General features: G+C 34.9%; 1 protein-coding gene across 2 annotated transcripts; it reads left to right on the top strand.

Moving 5' to 3' along the window:
- Nucleotides 1–6,702: 6,702 nt before the first annotated feature.
- On the top strand, nt 6,703–17,279 carry LOC109058077 (RNA-binding protein, mRNA-processing factor 2a-like). Of its 2 annotated transcripts, none has more exons than XM_042714958.1 (8): nt 6,703–6,905; nt 10,172–10,249; nt 10,393–10,431; nt 10,917–10,979; nt 11,294–11,444; nt 12,835–12,983; nt 16,085–16,157; nt 16,248–17,279. In XM_042714958.1, exons 1-7 carry the CDS (start codon nt 6,852–6,854, stop codon nt 16,148–16,150), a joined length of 600 nt encoding a protein of 199 aa, XP_042570892.1. In that variant the 5' UTR covers nt 6,703–6,851; the 3' UTR covers nt 16,151–16,157; nt 16,248–17,279. The 2 variants fall into 2 exon arrangements, with proteins under 2 accessions (XP_042570892.1, XP_042570891.1); XM_042714957.1 differs by having other exon boundaries at nt 12,835–12,998.
- The last annotated feature ends 1,956 nt before the right edge of the window (nt 17,280–19,235 follow it).

The following is a 19,235-nucleotide window of genomic DNA, read 5'->3' as shown; positions in this document are numbered from 1 at the left end:
TTATGATTATGGTCTTATTTGTGATTTCACTTTCCATAGTTCTCTCTTTCTCTGGGAGATTTCACTGGAATGGTCTCTCAACAGCTCTTGGCAGCAGAAGTTCAATGCAGAGAGCAAACAGGGAATTCACCTTAAAAGGAGCCAATCTTGAGTCTCTATAAACCCGAGAGAGCCAAGAGTGTATATACAACTGCATGAAACAGTTTACAGTCACTCCAGCACTTCTTAAATAGATACTCGACGTCTGTTTTCCTGAGTGCATGTGAGTGTGTGAGAGAGATAGACTGAGTTTGCATGGCTTCACTTTCCTATAAGAGACCTCTGTGTGTTTTTATTGTCCTGTTTTTACAGTCATATATATCATCTATTGTCTTTTTACTGCCTGATGCACAGCTTACACAACAAAACACTCACTGTTGGGCCACCAGACAAGCATGTGATGAATAAAACTTTGAACTCTGCAAGAAAATGACTTCCTTAGTATATATGTCACAGAAGAATGACAGATGTCTAATTTTGTTGGTTGAAGTCATTCTCTGAGCATCATGTGACAAACACCAAAAAAAAGAAAAGAAAAAAAAAATAACATGATTATATGTGATTACACCTAAAATTCTTTAACAGCCTGACAAAAAAATTACTGTTAAACCATCCTGAAATCCTGGTCTTACCTGGTTTTAACAGGTGAAGCTTGGTTTTGTACCCAAAATCCCTTTAAAAACATCAAACCAGACAAGCATGTGCAGGTAGAGAGACCAGCGAAGGCCCCGAAAACCAGATAATGGTACATACACAATCTTAAAGATACAGTGACAAAAACACGATGTTATGCTCTTGATTTAAGTTCCAGACTAGGTGCATAATCCTGATAAAAATGGAAATGTGGTTTAAAACAGGAACAAATTTAGGCCTTAAGAATCTCAAAACCACCTTCGGACAGACACAAAACTGCAATAAGAGGTTCTGAATATTTTAAACATAGCTCTGTGGTACATCAAACACAGCTGACAGCACTGAGAGACACGGCGCACATTAAAACTGGTGTCGGAGGAGGATCTGAGATCAGCCGTCTGTAGTCCGGCATGACATTTTCAGCTGAACTGAGTTAATATTTACTTTGATAGATTTAAAAATGTTCATATTCTGAGGTTAAAGTTAAGAAAGTTTGCATTTAAAGGAGTATTTGCTTACATTCAACCAATGAAATCAACACAAACTGAAATCATTGAAATTATTCTGTTTAAACTCGTATTTAAGCGAGAATATTTCTATGATGTTGTCTCAAAAGATCCTCTGACCAAAAAGCATTTTTAGCAGTATTATTGTATGTTTTATAATGCATCTTCACAATGATAAACCTCTGCACTACAGAATAAAAAATAAAAAATTAATTTTGACTTTTTATTTCACAATGCAGGTTTTTTTTTTTTGCTGTTCTGAATGAGATATAAACTCATAGTTCTGAGAATGTCAGAATTTTGAGACAAAAACTCTTTCTCTGAATTCTAAGTTTACATCTTGCAATTCAGTTGTTTTTCTTTCCACCTTGGAATAAAAAAGAAAAAAGGTCATTGCCGCTTTTTTCTCACAATTCAGACTTTTTGTCTTGCAATTCTGAGCTTATACCTCACACCTTATGACTTTTTTCAGAATTTAAAAAGTAACAATTCTGAGAAGAAAACTTTGATCTGTGAGATATAAACTTGCAACTGCAATTGCAAAAAATATATAGCAGAAGCAAGCTTCTATACTACTCATGCACTGAAAAAATGGTGTAAAAAACCCAATTACTTAAATTGCTAGTAAATCTAGTTTACAAACAATTACAAAAAAAAAAAAAACAAGCAAGCAAGGAATGCATTGAATTAAATGGGAAAATTCTTAATACTGAAATGTTATTTTTTGTGAAATATACTCTAACAATCTTTATTTACAACTTTGGAAAATAATTTTTTACAGTGTACTGTATAACACGGATGTTCTGGCTGTTTATAAGCATTAATGCTGTATTCCTGAGGCCGTGTAAATCGCAGACCAGAGCGAGAACATCACGCCTGCCTCTGTCAAACAAACGCGCCTGATTTGCTGTTCTTCTCGTGCAGTAGAGATCTGTACACTGTCATTTTGAACATAACAGAGGAACAGAGCTATACACAAGTTCGATTTATAGCGGAGAACACGAGCACATGGGCCTGGAGTTGACGCTCCATTCCTTTTGCTTATTCGCTACTCCTTAACCAGAATCCCTCGGTTTGTTTATGAACTTTTACATCCTTTGAATTTTATTACTGACCCCCTGTGTGACCCCTGCAGTTCCTCTAAACACTAACAGGGTGTGAGTGCTCTCATTTAGGTCCTCTTGCTGTTATCTCTGTAATGATGAAGAATGTTAGGGGTTGTTATTTATACCCCTGGTGTCTGATAGTGAGGTGACGGTGGCAGACGTGTTTATCTCTGCAAGCATTTTCTTGATTAAGAAGGGGGCAGGGTGGTCTGTAAAATAGATGCAGATCCCGGTGGGACACTACAGGGTAAAAGCAACGCCCAAATCACGCCCTCTGCTAATTAGAGTGTTTATCTGATATCTCAATTAACCGAGAAAGACATTTTGCATGACTGAAACTATGGGTCTTAGTCATGAACTAACTGCTACATTGAAATGTTTTTTTTTTTTTTGAAAAACACTTTAATTAATCACAAAGAAATTGGAAGTAACTATGGAACTACGGGAAGCCCGTTTCCTGCCACACAGAATACAAAAAAAAATAATAAGCCACAAAAAAGCAATTGTGGGTTTTTTTAACTCACAATTCAGACTTTTCACTATATATTCACTATTATATATATATATATATATATATATATATATATATATATATAGATATATATATATAGTACAAACTTAAGAAAAAAAGTAAAACTTATCAGATTTATAATTGTCAGATTACGGTAAGGTATACAACTTGTGTTTCTGAGGAAAAAGTCAGAATATAAGATTTTGTCAATTGATAATTGCAATTTTTATCTCACAATTTTGCCTTTTTTTTTCGCATTGCAAGTTTAGATTAGCTAATTCTGACTTTTCCCCCTCAGAATTGTGAGATAAAAAGTAAATTACCTTTTTATTTTTTTTATCCTGTGGTGGAAATTTTTAAGTAGAAACAGTGAAATACTGTTTTCTTGTAAAAAATGCTCCAATAATTATTGTATTTTTACATTTTCAAAAAAAGGAAAAAAATCTTTTACATTGTACATTTTTAATAACTCATGGCTGAAACATATTCAAAACAAATTCAGTCTCATGATATTTACAAAAGTAAATACTATAATATTTACAGACAAAATAATATATTATTAGAGGAAGTTATTGTTCAATTTGTTTTTATAAATTTAATTTTGTGCAAAGCCGCACTGAAATTACAATAAATGAAGGAGCATTCATTAAATATAGAAATGAAAGCTGTATGAGGTCTGAAAGAATCCCTTTCTACATGAACTCTCAATGAAATCCTGCTTTTGTTAGTCATGGGTTAATCATTGACTCAAAACATATTTAGCAACGCTCATGAATATTTAGCTCTTGCAAAACTTAAGAATGGAAAAATAAAGGAATAAATAAATACTTTCACAACTGGCTGAACTACAGTATGCAACATTTAAAATACAGATTATTACTGAAATGGTGCATGTAAATCTTCTGTACATGGAGGGATTGTAAATAAACACACTACAGCCGTAATACTACAACAATTGTCAACATTATCTATAAACAGTAAAATTATATCAGAATATCAGTGACTAAATCGCAGATATTTTCCCATCTTTTCCTCTTCACATATGAACTAGGAAAGTTAGAGATTGTTTTAGTTAAGCAGTAAGCAGGTAAATGATTGTTAAGGCCTCAGAATCCCGGCAGCAGGTTTTTGGTCTCTGAGTAATTGTGCTTCAGTACAAAGTCAGGAAACCAGTAATTCCTGCACACACCGGCTGAGTGTGCATTAACACACACTCCGACACACTCACAAACACATTTACACACACACACTTCAGGCAGAAACTGACTTCAGCCCTGCCTGTGTACATATTAGACCAGATGAATCACAGACTTAAACACACAGACAGGCCTCTACAATTATACATCAGCTTGATCTGATAGTACAGATCTGTCATTAATAGAAACACAGTGAATGATGATCAAAAACAACAAACTTTTACTCCTTAAAATAGTCTATGGTTATAAATACATACATACATACATATATATATATATGTGTGTGTGTGTGTGTGTGTGTTATAATGAAATATATATTTAAATATAATATAATATAATATAATATAATATAATATAATATAATATAATATAACAAAAATCAAACATAATACTTTCTTACAAAAATGTACATTAACAGTCAGATTAATGGTATTATATATTATCATTTACCATAACATAATTGTTGTGTGTCATCTTTATATAACTTAACACATGATCTATTATTTAATTTTTAATTTTATGATATTTACAGAAGTAAGAAAGCTAACACTGTGATATTTACAGACAAAATGCATTGGTAAAACTTGTTTAAGCTGTTTTATAGCTATTAGATTTAAAATGAAGGCACATTAAAGAAATGTAGAAATGAAAAAGCTGTGTAAAAACTGTTTCTGATTTTGTTTGTCTGCTTTAACACAGGTCAAGAAACTATCTGCTAAATGCTTTAACAGGATCGTAAATGTTTCACACACATTCAAAGATCGTTGTTTATCATAAAACATGCGGGGAAGATCAAGTCTGTCACGAGACTGAGCTGAGCACGTCACAAGGGACAGCCGCGAGATCTTACAGACCTCAGAGGATATTTAGATACGTAATGTGGAATATTTAATCAGAAACTAAATTTGTGTAACACATATGCAGCTTTTGAGTCACATGTGCCAGAAACAAAATTCAGTTAGTTTTGCAATAGTTCAGCCAGTTAAAATGTCGTGTAAAAATCGATTCTGTCTCACATTATAGTCAAGGAAATCATGGCATTTCATACAAACATATACATACACACAGTTATGAACATTCAAAATAAAACCTTTAAAAAACTCCCATGACCCCTGGAGTGAAAGCTATAGCTATAAATAAAATTTTCAACTGTGCAGTACAGAAATTAAGAAAAGGGAGGGGTACATACAGGGCTGTTGTCGATGCTGTCCCGGCCACAATGATGAGGGGCCCACCAAGGTCCTCTGTGTTATTATCTACCCGCTGGAAGCCCGAGGGAGAGAAAATACTGTCCTGGGCTTTATGGATTTTTAGCAGTGGCCCTGGTTTGATGAAAAGACAGAGTTAAATGATCTGTAGGCAGGTTTCGATATGCTGTGTTTATGTAAAGATACCAGATCAAATAAATAGGGAAGGTTAAGATGATTCATCCAGGGTTAGATGATATGATTTTTGAGTGAAGTGAGGAAAAAGCAATAAGCAGAATCAGATACAGTGGGATGGGCTGCTTGATAGAAGCAGTGTTTAACAGGATTGTTAATTAAAACTGAACAAAAAAATCTCAATTGAACTATATATATAATATATATAGTACTATACTATATATATATATATATATATATATTATATATATATATATATATATATATATATATATATATATAAATTTTAAGTGAACTTACTTTATTTCAGATAGTTCCTCTTTTTTATTTAGTTTAACTTAGTTTAACTAGAAGTAAAGTAGCTAAAATTAATAGACAAAAATTATTAAAAACTATAGATATATAATACAAAAATACTAAAAGTGACAAAAAATACACAAAAAATTACTAAAACTTACACTTTAAAGTAAAAAGCAGAAGATATACATTATTCACATATCAACTATAATAGTATATCAATCATACTAAAAAACTGGATAGAAGTGAATTAATCTATAATATTGATTTTTCTTTATTTCAAATTATAATTCTGTATATAATTCTTTATATTTCTGTTGTGAAATGAGCATTGAAATCATATTTAATGAGGTGCCTTTTAAAATCAGCCATATTCATACTGATTTTTTTTTTTTTTTTTTTTTGATATTTTGATAACTGATATTTAGATATTAGAAGCTCTTAAGAGCCGCTAGTGTTTGTGTTTGGGGCCCCTTTTTTCTGGTGGCATCAACCTCAACTTAAGTAATTTTCCTGCGGCTCCAGAGTGCGTAGTCACATGACATATATGCCTCAAGTGATTGGCTCAAAACAACCTGGCTACAGAACTCAACTCCATTGAGCAAAACTGGCAGATTGGTGTATTTGGGATGAATAGTAGACATTGGTAGACATTCTGTAATTATTATAGACCTCCTTGGTTTCAGACACAGCCATTATGTAGGCAGGGTTAGATATAGAGGCAGGCATGGATGTAAAGGAGGGGTCAGACATGGTGATGATGGTGGTAAAGTGGGCCGGGCCTCGCGCAGCTGAGTCCCATCTGAAGCTCGGGTGCGCGCATTTAACATGATTGATCCGCTAATAGGACAGAAGAGCAGACGCACAACTTCAGCTTTAAATCTACCCACGGTTCCTCTTTCCTCCTTTCTTTCCACTTCAACTCAAACGAGCTTGATGTGAGCGCGAGGGGGGATAAAACTCCAAAAATCACCTCCTTTCCCCTTCTGTCACCCTCACAGAGCACCTCTCACCTTTACTTTCGGATTGTGGCTTTAACTCACGCAAATGACGGCTTCACTGGGCACAAACGACACCAGATTCTCTTCTGCAACTTTAACGCACACCAGGGACAAAATCACCGACAGGGAAACAGATTTTTTTTTTCTTTTTCTGGCACAAAGAAGCGTTAAAGTTACACAATGAGTCTGAAGTCAGATTCAGAGACGAACACCAGTGTTTCATTAGAGGAGGAGGTAAGAGAAATAAACTCTTTTGGTAAACATAAAGTTCATTTGGTGAAGTCTCTGCCGGCGGATGACTGTGGAAAACTGTTCTGGCGTTTGACTTGACGTTTAAAAGCTCGTTTCGGAGGCGTTTGAGGAAAAGCGTTTGCTGTGGAAAAGCTTGAGAGGAATGTGGAGTCTGTTGATGATTAATCTTAAAGTTGGCATTGAAATATGAGACTCACCTGATGAGACACACACTCTCGTGTGACTGTGTGGATAAAGTTTAAAGGCAGATTTAACAAGCAAATATTTCAGTGGGTGCTCTTCTGAAGTTTTTCTGTGTGTCTTTTTAGTTTTCCTCCCGATTCTCATGGTTTCGTTAAAGACGCGCAAACAGTGACGTAGCCTACTGAACATGGGTCTGCCAGAGATATAACTTTTTTTTTTTTTTTTTTTTTAACTAAAATAAAATTAAAACTAATTTTTATTATTACTTTTAGTGCTTTTTATTTTAGGGTTGTTTTTATTTAATTTAATGTGGGTCAAAAGTATTGTCGGTATTTTGGGGTTTAGTGGGTGTTTATTTTTATTTTTTTAACTAAAAATTCCCAAACATATTAATTTACGTGGATGCATGTCCTTTTTTCAGAACTGTACCTTCTGTCCTTTTTCAGTATTTGTTTCCAGTGTTGATGTCATCTCTGATTTCTAACGGAGGTGTTATTTTAAATTAGAATTTATTTTTAATTTAAGACCCAAAAAGACTGCTACCATTTGATTTTAATTTTGTTTAAATAGAATTCTATTTAAATTGAGTTTTATTAATAATAATAATAATAATAATAATAATAATAATAATAATAATAATAATAATAATAATTTTATTATTTATGCTATTTATTTGTTGTATTTAATTTAGCCTTTTCATTTAAAATGAGTTGATATATTTCAGCAGTTGCTGTAAATTGAGTGAAGCAGTCTATAATGAGGTCTTATTCTAGGCCTATATAAAGTCTTATTTTTAGTGTCATTCTAGTTCTATGCTCTGGAGTGTAGATGTCACCTCTGACCTCTTGTAGAGGCATTTCCTGCTGCTTAGTGTATTATTTTACTGGCTTAAGACCTTACAAGGCAATTTGCAAACACTCCCTGTCAGAACACATCAGTCTTGAGCAGTTTTTTGTTAAAGTAAGAAGTTGGTGAGGATCTTTGTGTAAATGGTGTAGTTTGAGTTGGACTCTGGTTGAGTGTTTGGGGTGGGAGTTGTGTCCTGTCATTGTTGCCGGGCAGCACTGGGTCAGAGCGTTTGGTGTGGTATGTTCAGATTGTTCATTGTTTTCAACCTGCAATAATTAGGACAGGGGTTTCCTCCCTCTGTGCCTCGGACTGGTCACTCACAAACCCCATACATGCCCTTTGTTTCTGTCCTGCAAAACCTCCATCCCATTTTTCTGACCGCAGACAGAATCAACTGTTTATTTAGGTTATTAAGTGGCACGTTGTCCATTATTTGTGCTTGTGGAGTGCGTTTATTCCTTTTTGATTAAATTCCTGTTTATTTACCCTCTCAGCTGCTGGCAGCACTTGAGCACTGCACTCATGTTTCGTGTTTCAGGAACATTGAGGATAATCTGAAAGTTTCTGCTGGGGGCTTTTAAACAGACATGAGTCCCAACCCACCGCTCTCCCCTCCCAGCAGCTGCTCCGCCTCCACCAGCTGCTTATATATTTGTAAAAATTGTTAAAAAACCAAATTAATGCACCTTTTCCCCCTCCACACATCCTGATTTGCTCTTTTAGCACAATGACCTCACACACTGTTTTTAGGATTTTACCATATATTTTATATACCATGGTATTCAATCACTACCGTATCTATGTACCACGGCATTATGATACTTAAACAATAGCATGGTGCTATCAAGCTGCAGTACATGTCCATGACAACCCGACCCAGAAAAAAATAATAATAATTTTTGTTAGTGCAGAATTAAATTAGTGGCCCTTGCTTCACAAATATGTCTGGGTCATATCAAATAGTTAACTACATTAATAAAAAACAAATATTTTGCTTAATGGTCTTTTTTTTTTTTTTTTTTTTTTGCGTTGTGACATAGTTTAAATGAAAATTTATGAATATGAATAATCTCTACAGGGAAAAATACTGTTTAATTAACAGTCTGTAATTGAGAATGATTGAAATTAAATGGAGGGCTATTAAATATTATTGCTGCTACTGCTTTTTTTTTTTGTTACTCTGCTAGACAGTGTCGTTTCATTGACAATCTGATATGATATAATAGGTGTTATAAAGGAGAAAAATTTTATAATTTTAAAATACACTAACTCTAAGGGAGAAATTGCTGTAATTCACTGAGATTGTTTTGAAAATAAAATAAGTTACAGAACGAAAGAACTCTCCAAACAATGAGAAAATTCTTACAATTTTAATGCAAAAAACCGATAGACTTTTAAAAACGATTTTAAAATTGTTTCATTTTGGTTCTCTGGTAAAATGTGAGCTGGACATTGTTTTTTTTTTTTGTGAGATTCACCAAAAAGTCTTTTGGATTTCGGTTGTTCACCTCTGAAGTGTTCTTTCTCTCCTTCTCTCCCTCTCCTCTTTTCCGTAAAAGGTCATGGCACGCTGTGTCCTTCCTCCAATCTTTCTCTTCTCCCCACTAGATCTGTGTAGAGTTGCTACATCTGTTTTAAAATGCTCGCTGCTTTTTGAGTAACTTTAGAATCTGTAATACTTGGTCTTAATTTGTTGGATAAAATGTGGAATTGAGGTCGAGTGCCAGTTCTTTTTGCTGTGTTTGTACTTGAATGATTTCTTTCTTTATTTGATCGCAGTTTGCTTTCTCTCTCTGTTCACTGTAATATCATTTGATCCATCCTGTTAATTTGTCGAGTTAAATTAGACTTTCTACCTCCCACTCACATTGGAGCAATAATGCTGTCCGCGTCCTGCAGAAGTTTCTGCATCCATGCTTAGGGTCACACACACCTGATCACCACGCACACACTTCTGCTCACTAAACTAACACAATCTCATGATTTGATCTGAACACATTCAGTCTCCAATAGTAAATTCTGCAGACAAACGGGGAGATTCTGACACAATAGGAAGGGACAGAGACAAAGGTAGTTCTAAATGATTCCTGTTTTTCTCCTTTTCAGGTGCATTTTTATAAGACCATACATGGCACCCATAGGTCAGAGGTCACTACATTTTTGGCATCTGTCAGTTGTTTGTGTGCTGATGTCATTTAGGCTTTTCCCTGTTCTAGGTACGAACACTATTTGTCAGCGGGCTGCCTGTTGACATCAAACCACGTGAGCTTTACCTGCTGTTCAGACCCTTCAAGGTAAGAGACACTGGCCGAAAGAAAAAAATCTGGGAGTTTTGTTAGTCCACCTGTTAATGGATGTGCTGATTTAGATTAAGAAAATTGATTGGAGTTCAATTTTTCTTCAGATTATTTTTTAATTTGTCCTTTTTATTAAACAGGGATATGAAGGATCTCTCATAAAACTTACCTCAAAACAGGTAAAGTTGAAACTTATTTACCTTCAGGGGATTATTATTATTATTATTATTATTATTATTATTATTACTACTTCTCTTGATTTAAAGGCCAAACAAATGGATTAATCTAACAATTGTAATCTCCAATTTAATCTTCACAAACTTTACCTGGAAATTTGATAAACCCCGAAATAATAAATTTGTATTTACGGATATTCCTAGGTTGTTTGTAGTTTTGTTTTGCCTAAATGTGTACTGTATATAAGAGACAGTTGAGATATTATGACAAGTAACATGCATGTAACAACATCTTAAACATATCTATATGTGTATTTGTATGAGATATAAAATATATAGTTTTAACTCATTTCTTTATATATATAGGTTCAGGCTTTTTTTTGTCATTACATATGATATATGCATACTTTTTAGTTGTTGATTGGGAAAATCTAAATTTTGTCTCTACGTCTGTTTGTCTGTCTGATGTGTTTCTTTCCATTCTCTAGCCTGTGGGGTTTGTCACGTTTGACAGCCGGTCTGGGGCTGAAACAGCCAAGAATGCGTTGAATGTAAGTAGCCGCTGGTCCGTTAGTAAGCTGAAGTGATGGCAGCTTTTTAATTATTTATAAGACTGTCTGTGCTTTATGTCCTCCAAACTTCGCTCTTAAGTCTGACTCAGATGTTGCTCTTGTCTCTACGGGGGGGGGGGGGGTTGTTCACTTCGTCCCTAAGAAAAGTTCCATGACGTCATGCGTTTTCAGTGGGATGTAGGATACTTTGGGAATCAGTGCACTTGTGCTGCTGTTCTGTTTATGGACCTGCTGATTGATTTGTGCATTGTATGAAGAATAATTACTCAACACCCGATCTCATCTATTCTCAGGGGATTCGCTTTGACCCAGAGAGCCCTCAAACTCTGCGTCTGGAGTTTGCTAAAGCCAACACAAAGATGGCAAAAAGTAAACTGATGGCCACGCCAAACCCTTCCAACCTGCACCCAGCTCTAGGTGCGCACTTCATCGCTCGAGACCCATGTGAGTAAAACCCTGGACTTATGCCCCACCCACACGCAAAACATGAGTTCATTTGGGATAAGCCGCTAGTAAAAGTCCTTACGTGTTTTAGTGTGCATTTACACAACTAAAAACAATATGCATTTTGGTCGTTCATTTACACGACAATGCTGTTTTGAGGGAAATGCAAACATTTGAAAACTGATTTTTTTTTTTTTTTTAAGACTTTGTCTCCTTGTAAACTTCAAAAACGTGAATTTGTGAAAACTGTGGCATGTGTATTACATGTTCATTCTGTAAGTATGTGCGCAGAAGCATAGTGTTTCTTTATAAATCACCAACTACTGGCCTGGCATGTGTAATACAGCGTTTTTAGTAGTTTTCGTCGTATGAACACCCTCAGATGTCATTTTTGAATGCTTTTATTATTCCCATTGTTTGAATATAGGTTTTGTTAATCTGGGATATTTGGTGGCAGTAAGATGTGGGTGTATGTGCATATGTATATAATTAATGTTATAATTAAGTCTCTTGTGTTCCCCATGGATGCACTTGTTTGATCAAATTTTGAAAAAACAGAAATTGTGGAATATTATTCCAGTTTCACATTTTTCTGTTTGAAAATGTGATTTCATCCTGTGATGCAAAGCTGAATTTTTAGCAGTCGTTACTCCATTCTTCAGTATCACAGCGCTTCATATTTTTGTGGAAATATTCGAAGAATATTTAAAAACATTTAATTGAAATGGAAGTCTTTTTAACATTTTAAATGTTTAACTTGCACTTTTGATCAATTTACTGCATCCTTGCTGAATAAAGTTATTTTCTTAACTTAATGACAAAAAACATTTGGATGCGGTTTCCTTCTGGCTTGCTTAGTTGGCAGTTAAAATGCACTTAATATTCAGTAATTATCAATTTGATGACACTGACCCCCAGATGAGAACAAAACTTACACGAGTGTCATTCAGTTTATTTTGTAGCTTTTATAGCTGAATCAAATTTGTTCATATTTGATGAATTTTGCAACATCAATACAGTTATTGAACCGTTGAACTGAACCTAATAGTGACCGTTTCCATCTGTATAGCTGCTTATAGCTGAATTTAACTTGTTTCGTAATTGATAAACTACACTTAATGATCTGATCCAACACTGAACTGACTTGAGCTGAATAATGACACTTGTCTCTTTCTGCTTTATAGCAAAATTTGGATTTGTCATATTTGAATGTTTGTATAATTGAGTGTTACTTTCCTGTTTATTGCTGTGAAGCTGCTTTGAAACGATTTCTGTTGTATAAAGCGCTACAAAATTATCAACTTAAGTGGACTTAATTACACCACTGTAAGTTGTGATTCGGTTTCCTAGTGTTTGGTTCCGTATGTGACTTTCAATTGTGATTCTGTAGATGACCTGACGGGGGCAGCACTGATCCCTGCGTCTCCTGAGGCGTGGGCTCCGTATCCTCTCTACACCACTGAACTGACCCCAGGCCTGCCTCACGCAGCCTTCACCTACCCCGCCGCTGCTGCCGCCGCCGCCGCCCTGCACGCCCAGGTGAGGGACCAACCGGTGTGTCCCCTCTTTTCCTTCTCTCCATCACTGCGTCTCTCTGCTTTTGGCTGTTTTATGTCTGTGATGTTGCCAAAGCATTTTGAATGTTACTTCCATTAGTTTGTGTAGGAAGTACGTACTGTGCTTGCGAATTTGTAATGTTTATATTCTAAAATGTGTCCCAAGCCCAAGTTTTAACGATTTACTAATTCTTAAGCGTACACTATTTTCAATTTGATTTTTAAGCTTGAATTTTAACTCCTCTTTTTGGCTTTGTATTTCATTTTTAATCGGATTCTTTTTTTGCTTGATTTAATTTGGTACTTTTTTTTTTTTTTTTTTTTTTTTTTAAATTGTATCTTATAAAAGATTCAAAACAAAAAATATTTAAATATACAAAGGCAAAATGAAAAACAAAGATTCAAAATAAAAAAATGAATGCACAAAAAAAAATACACAAAAATAAAAATACACATTTAAATGTGTATTTAGATTAAAAAAAAATGATTTTGTATTTTAGATGTTTAATTGAATCTCTTGAATTTTTCATTTTTTTTAAATATGAAATTTTATAGTTGCTTGAATTTAAGCTTTGTCATGTACTGCACAATTCTACAAATAACGTTAGCCTTCGATTCAGTGGCTTGTAGTCTGCTAACCTTTCCCATAATGCACCTGACTCACGCTCTGGTGGAAACTGACCCTTGGTCAACATGATGCAGCTAAACCTGAGGTGTCAGGGGTCCGCTCTGAATATGACAGGTCTGATTACCCAGAATCCCTCAGAACAGCATTCCTTGACCTGCTAGTGTTGCTAAGAGATCACATCAGAGAAAAGCTGGTTTTAATTGCATCTCAGAGGTTGGATTATGACTGAGTCGTTGAGTGAATCATTGAGTTAGCCAAAAAAACGGTGCCTTTGAGCCCTTTTATGATCCATTAAAAGCAGCACATGTTAAAATTCTCCCCCACAAACAATTTGCAATGTAGGTTTAAACGGGTAAATTAATTTTAAAGTGCCTCATGCTCCTCAGGCAATAACGTCACCGTTTATTGTCAGTCTTGCTTTGTTCACTTCAGTTTAATGAAATGTGATTGGTTTTGAAGACTCTGTGCCGACTGATCAAGTTTATTGATTGGATGGCTAGACATTGTGTGGTTGTCATGGAAACCCAGTGAGAGCTAAAGGTCATGGATGAAGAGGTTTTACTTCAGTCTCTTGAGCCGGACTGTATGTTCACAGGTTCCTCAAGCCGTAAAGAGAACGGGACAAATGTAATGGTCTTTTTTTTTTTTTTTTTTTTTTTTTTTTTTTTTTTTAAGAGTTTAAGAAATTTTATCCCAACAAAACATTTTCCAATCATGTTTGGAATAACTTGCTAAAGTGTAGGATCTCAAAGGGGTTGTAAAAGGTTTCATCCTCTGGTTGAAAGACCGAGTGTGCTAATGGATCCACACGCTAACACCTTCTCTGCTCGATGTCACTCTGAGGGTCTTCAGAGAGATCAACGGTCACTTTGTATTTTTACTTTTTTTTTTTTTTTTTTTTTTTTTTTTTTTTTTTTTTTGAGGTGGTTGTTACTGGTGGGTCATACACAATCAAAAATAGTTTATGGATTTATATGGTAAGATAATAAGATACAACTTGTGCAGAACACTAACTAAATTGTGCAAAAAAAAAAGTTCCTCTTGTTACTGGATCAATAGTTGTTAAATATTAGACATTCAAAAAAAGTTTCTCTCTCAAAAGAGCCATATAGCCATTCTGCGTGATTTAGCTCAAGGAAAATAGAAGTGGAATTCCTTTGGCAGGTTTGCATTTATCAGGGATACATGCAAACTGCTGGAAGAAGCGAGCACTTGGCTTTCTCTTACTCCACCCTCTCCAGACCTTCCCCACACACACACACACACCTGCAGAGGCAGATTACAGCTGCGGCGAATGAGACGGCCTGCGCTCGGTGTCTGTGTGCCGCTGCTCAGCTGTGCCTTCAAACAACCCGACGTCTTGTAAAGAACGTGGGAAGCTCAGAGTAAGAGTTGGCAAAGGGACGTGCCAGGGACGTGAAACGGACGTGCCAGGCTGATTGTCGTTCTCTTGCCCTTGGCTGGGGAAGTGGGTGTTTTGGGCAGGACGGGAAAGGAGTTAATGTCATCTTGCTGAAAGATGTTTATAGATGCACTGATAAGAGTTTCCAGTTCAGTCGGGGAATTCATGCTTACGTCTGGTCATTAGCACAGCTTAAACTGCTGGACTATGAAGCATGTTGTAGAATTTTTTTTTTTTTTTTTTTTTTTCTTTCCTGGTTCATTTGTTGTTTGTCTGTTGCCCTCTACAGTTGTAAGACTTTTTACACCATCTGAAAGGTTTCAAAGTGGTTCTTAAATGGCTCTTTGCAGCAACTTTGGTTCAGCAAAGAAGGTTTAGTTTGCTATAGTTATTTTGGGAGATTTAAATTGTTCGGAATGTTAAGCTCATGCATGCATGTATTATAAATATTTATAATGCAGGATTTAAAATGCATATATAATTAGGTTTTTGTAAGTTCAAATGTTTTAATAATAATATTAATAATAATAATAATAATATATTTTATTTTTTAATTAGAATAAGTTTAAGTGTATTTATGGAAATACAATGTCGTCATGCATTGTTTTATAAAGATTTTTTTATTTAATGTATTTACATTTCAATTTTATTTTAATAATAAAACAAGTCTATTTCTTTAAAATATGCAAGTGGTACTTAAGAAAATGTACTTTTAGAAATGTAAAATGTTTTATTATAGAATAAATTTGTTTTAGATTTTTACATAAGGGAAAAAAAACGTAACCTGTATGATGCAAAATTAAAATGTAGTAATACAGTGTGTATATAAATTTATGAAACTATTAAGGTAGTTTAATTGGAATGTAAACTTTTAAATGTAAACTTTCCTTTATCTAAAACGATGCAAATAAAAAGTAGTAATGCAGTGTTTATATACATGTTGTTAAATTACTGTAAATTAAAATTGTTTGTAGTACATTACATGTTGTTCGAGGAGAAGCTTTTGAAATATCAATCGTGTGATTGAAATTTTTCTTATTCATCTTGTCTGTAGATGCGCTGGTACCCTTCTCCCTCTGAAAGTTCTCAACCGGGATGGAAGTCACGCCAGTTCTGTTAAATAATCAGTGAGTATCGCTCTCTTCACTTCTTGCATATGATCACTAGTCTCTGATCGCAGATGACTGTAAGCTGATGGGCTGTTCTCGTCTCCACAGATGCCGTTCCGTACCAGACGTTTTGTTTTTGTTTCTCCCTCCTGTTTAAATGAAGGCCAACTGGGCGCGGCATTTAATTTAATCAGGTTTATTTAAAGGACAATCTAAACATGAAGGATTGTTTTCCTGGAGGAAGTCTTCTACAAAGCACTCGGAGATGCTGAGGTCTCTGACAAACCTCACGGTACTGTCTCCATTTCAAAAGCCACGCTTGACGAGCCAATCGCACAGGCGTTCAACATGTGTAGCTGCTCTGGTAGATGTATGTTTTTGAGGTCGTCATTCTGCATGCGATAAGGCATGAGTTTTAGAATCCAGACCTTTTCTTTTCCATCCCAGCTAACCCTGAATTTTTTTTTTTAGCCTCTTGTTCTTGCAGTTTCTTTCATTGTGCGAAAGATGGTGACCTGAAATTAGAAATTTTTTTTTTTTTTTTTTTTTTTTTTTTTTTTTTTTTTGCAAACCAGTCTCTCTGTACCTTTTTTGGTTTTCTGTTTTTAAGAACTGATGACATATGCACTGGGTATTTGTTTGTTTGTGATCTTGATGTGAACCAAGCAGATTCGAGTTCTTGCCTCCTCCAGACCTTCGATGCATTTTCCTCTGCCCTGAAATCACCAATCCTCCGCTATCTGTGTCTGCTTGGAGAATATTTGAACAAAAAAAAAAAAGAAATGTACTAGTATTTTTGTACATTTGTGTAATGAATATTTATGCATTTGTTTTGTGCAATTAAATAAGTATATATGTATAAGTAGTTTAGTGTTCCCTTGTGTTATTTTTATTTGTAATAGATGTTAATTCAGTCTATAACCTGTTTGAAGTAAATAAGTGCAATCTTGATTTTTTTTTTTTTTTTTTTTTTTTTTTTTTTTTTTTTTTGCTGTTACATACTGAAGTTTCCAGACTGTGGCAGTACTGTAAGTTTAAACGGACTGCTAACATGAGATTGCTGTATTATAATATAAAAAAAAGTAAATGCTGATTTCTTTTTCAGAATGTGAAACTGGAGAATAAAAGGGAATCTGAGGATCTTGAGTGCTCAGAGTGGTTTCTTCTAATTCACCTTTCAGTTAAAGGAATTAAACCTCTATCTATATTTGCTGCTGAAAAAATACTCCCCCCTAAGGTCATCAAAAAGGTGAATGATTTTTCAAGGGAAGAGAATTGGGTAAATGTAGCATTCCTTCACCTGCTCACCAGTGGATCCTCTGGTGCCGTCAGAATGAGTCCAAACAGCTGATTAAAAACATCACAATCCACACCACTCCAGTCCATCAGTTAATGTCATAAAGTGAAATGCTGTGTTTGTAATGAGAGTTCTCTCTGCAAAATATTGCTTTCTTTTGTTAAAAGTTCTCTGAATCAGGAGAGACATGCACAAATCAAGCAATGTTTACAAGCGCAAATAAGTCAGAGCTGTTAAGCAAATATATGGGTGGATTTTGAGAGGACAAAAGAGGATGGACTTTTTCACGGAAGGAAGCAATGTGGATATGCTCCTTTAATAACATTTCCTTGTATGGATTTTATATCTTTCTATACCCCTCATATTACTGCTGCAGATATCATGAGGTTATTTTAGAGGGAATATCTGCTCTCTCGTTTCATGTTTTTCCTTTTAAGGCATCATTTTCTCAGCAGCTGTAACCAGCTGAAGAACAGAACTGCAGAACTGGCCTGTGAGGGACTGTTTATTTGAACAGTGCTATTGTTTTCAAACTACGTCTGAAAGTCAAATGAAAGAATATCGGTGGGTAATTCAATTTATTTGAATGGTGTCTCAGAATACATTGTTCCAGTCAGCTTTCCCAAAAATAGTACCTTGCTAACTCCCAGGTGAGCAAGCAGAGGAAAACCCCACTGGATGTTTAAGTAGACAAAGAAGAAACCTTACAAAGGAATCAGACTCCACAAGGGAAAACCTCCTCCTCCTCATCTGGCACATATTTAAAGGCTCCCAAAAAGTCAGAACTTGACTTTTGTGGCTTACAGTCCATGTGTTTCTTTTTGTGTGTTTTGTGTACTTTTTTGTGTAAGATTTTAAATTGTTGAGAATATTCAGCAAGGACTCATTAAGACATTAAAAATGTAACAAAAGAGTTCTATTTCAAATAAATGCTGTTGTTTTGAACTTTATATTAAAAAAATCTATCCGTTTCCACAAAAAGATATTTCGCAGCACAACTGTTGAGAATGTTTCTCAAGTAACAAATCAGCATATTAGAATGATTTCTGGAGGACCGTGTGACACTGAAGACTGGGGGAATGATGCTGAAAATTTAAAACATTTTTAAATATATTTAAATAGAAAACTGCTTTTTGAAAGTTTGGTTCCAACCGTAATTCAACACCTGAAGCAGCTCTTCCTATGCATACCATACACTTCCAGGTGTGCTGAGGCAACATTAAAACTAGCTTATGTAAGTGTTGCGAAATAAGGCAGATAAACACTTATTTCTGACTTTAAAGAACAGCATAAACAACTTTTGGCCTGAGAACTGAAAACCGAAACACCCAAAGGACAGACTCTGCCCAATGACATTTCTTATTGGTCTGTTGCTATGACCTTGATTGTAGAATGATGTCATGTTGCTATTTTCAGTCTTTGGCTCTTCATTATATGCTATAATCTATGCAATAAATACAGGCGGTGTGTCACACTCAGTGTAGAGCAGGAGCGCTGCCGCCATCTGGTGGTTAGAAAACAAACCTGACCAAATTAAATTATACTTCTAGTAATATTAATACACTTTAGTATTTTATAAAATGTTGCTTATTGATTATTGTTTCTATATTGTGAGTATGTGTGTTTGTTCGGGTACATTGTACAGAATAAATTAAAATAAAATAAAATAAAATAAAATAGAAATATCTGGTGGTTATAAAGCAAACCTGACAATAAATTAATGACATAAATTACTTAATTAATTAATAGACTTTAGTATTTTATATAATGCTGTTTATTGTTTCTGTATTGTGCGTGTG

The sequence above is a fragment of the Cyprinus carpio genome, chromosome A25, assembly GCF_018340385.1.
Source record: "Cyprinus carpio isolate SPL01 chromosome A25, ASM1834038v1, whole genome shotgun sequence".
Taxonomy (NCBI): Eukaryota; Metazoa; Chordata; class Actinopteri; order Cypriniformes; family Cyprinidae; genus Cyprinus; species Cyprinus carpio.
The sequence above is the reverse complement of the archived record's forward strand: the minus strand, read 5'-3'. Positions and strand labels throughout refer to the sequence as shown.

Excerpts from the sequence above, each read along its gene's own strand:
- LOC109058077 (XM_042714957.1), top strand. The coding sequence starts at position 6,852 with ATGAGTCTGAAGTCAGATTCAGAGACGAACACCAGTGTTTCATTAGAG. Across the intron at positions 11,445-12,834 it reads CTTCATCGCTCGAGACCCAT|ATGACCTGACGGGGGCAGCA; the intron begins GTGAGTAAAACC and ends GTGATTCTGTAG. Across the intron at positions 12,999-16,084 it reads CCCAGGTGAGGGACCAACCG|ATGCGCTGGTACCCTTCTCC; the intron begins GTGTGTCCCCTC and ends TCTTGTCTGTAG.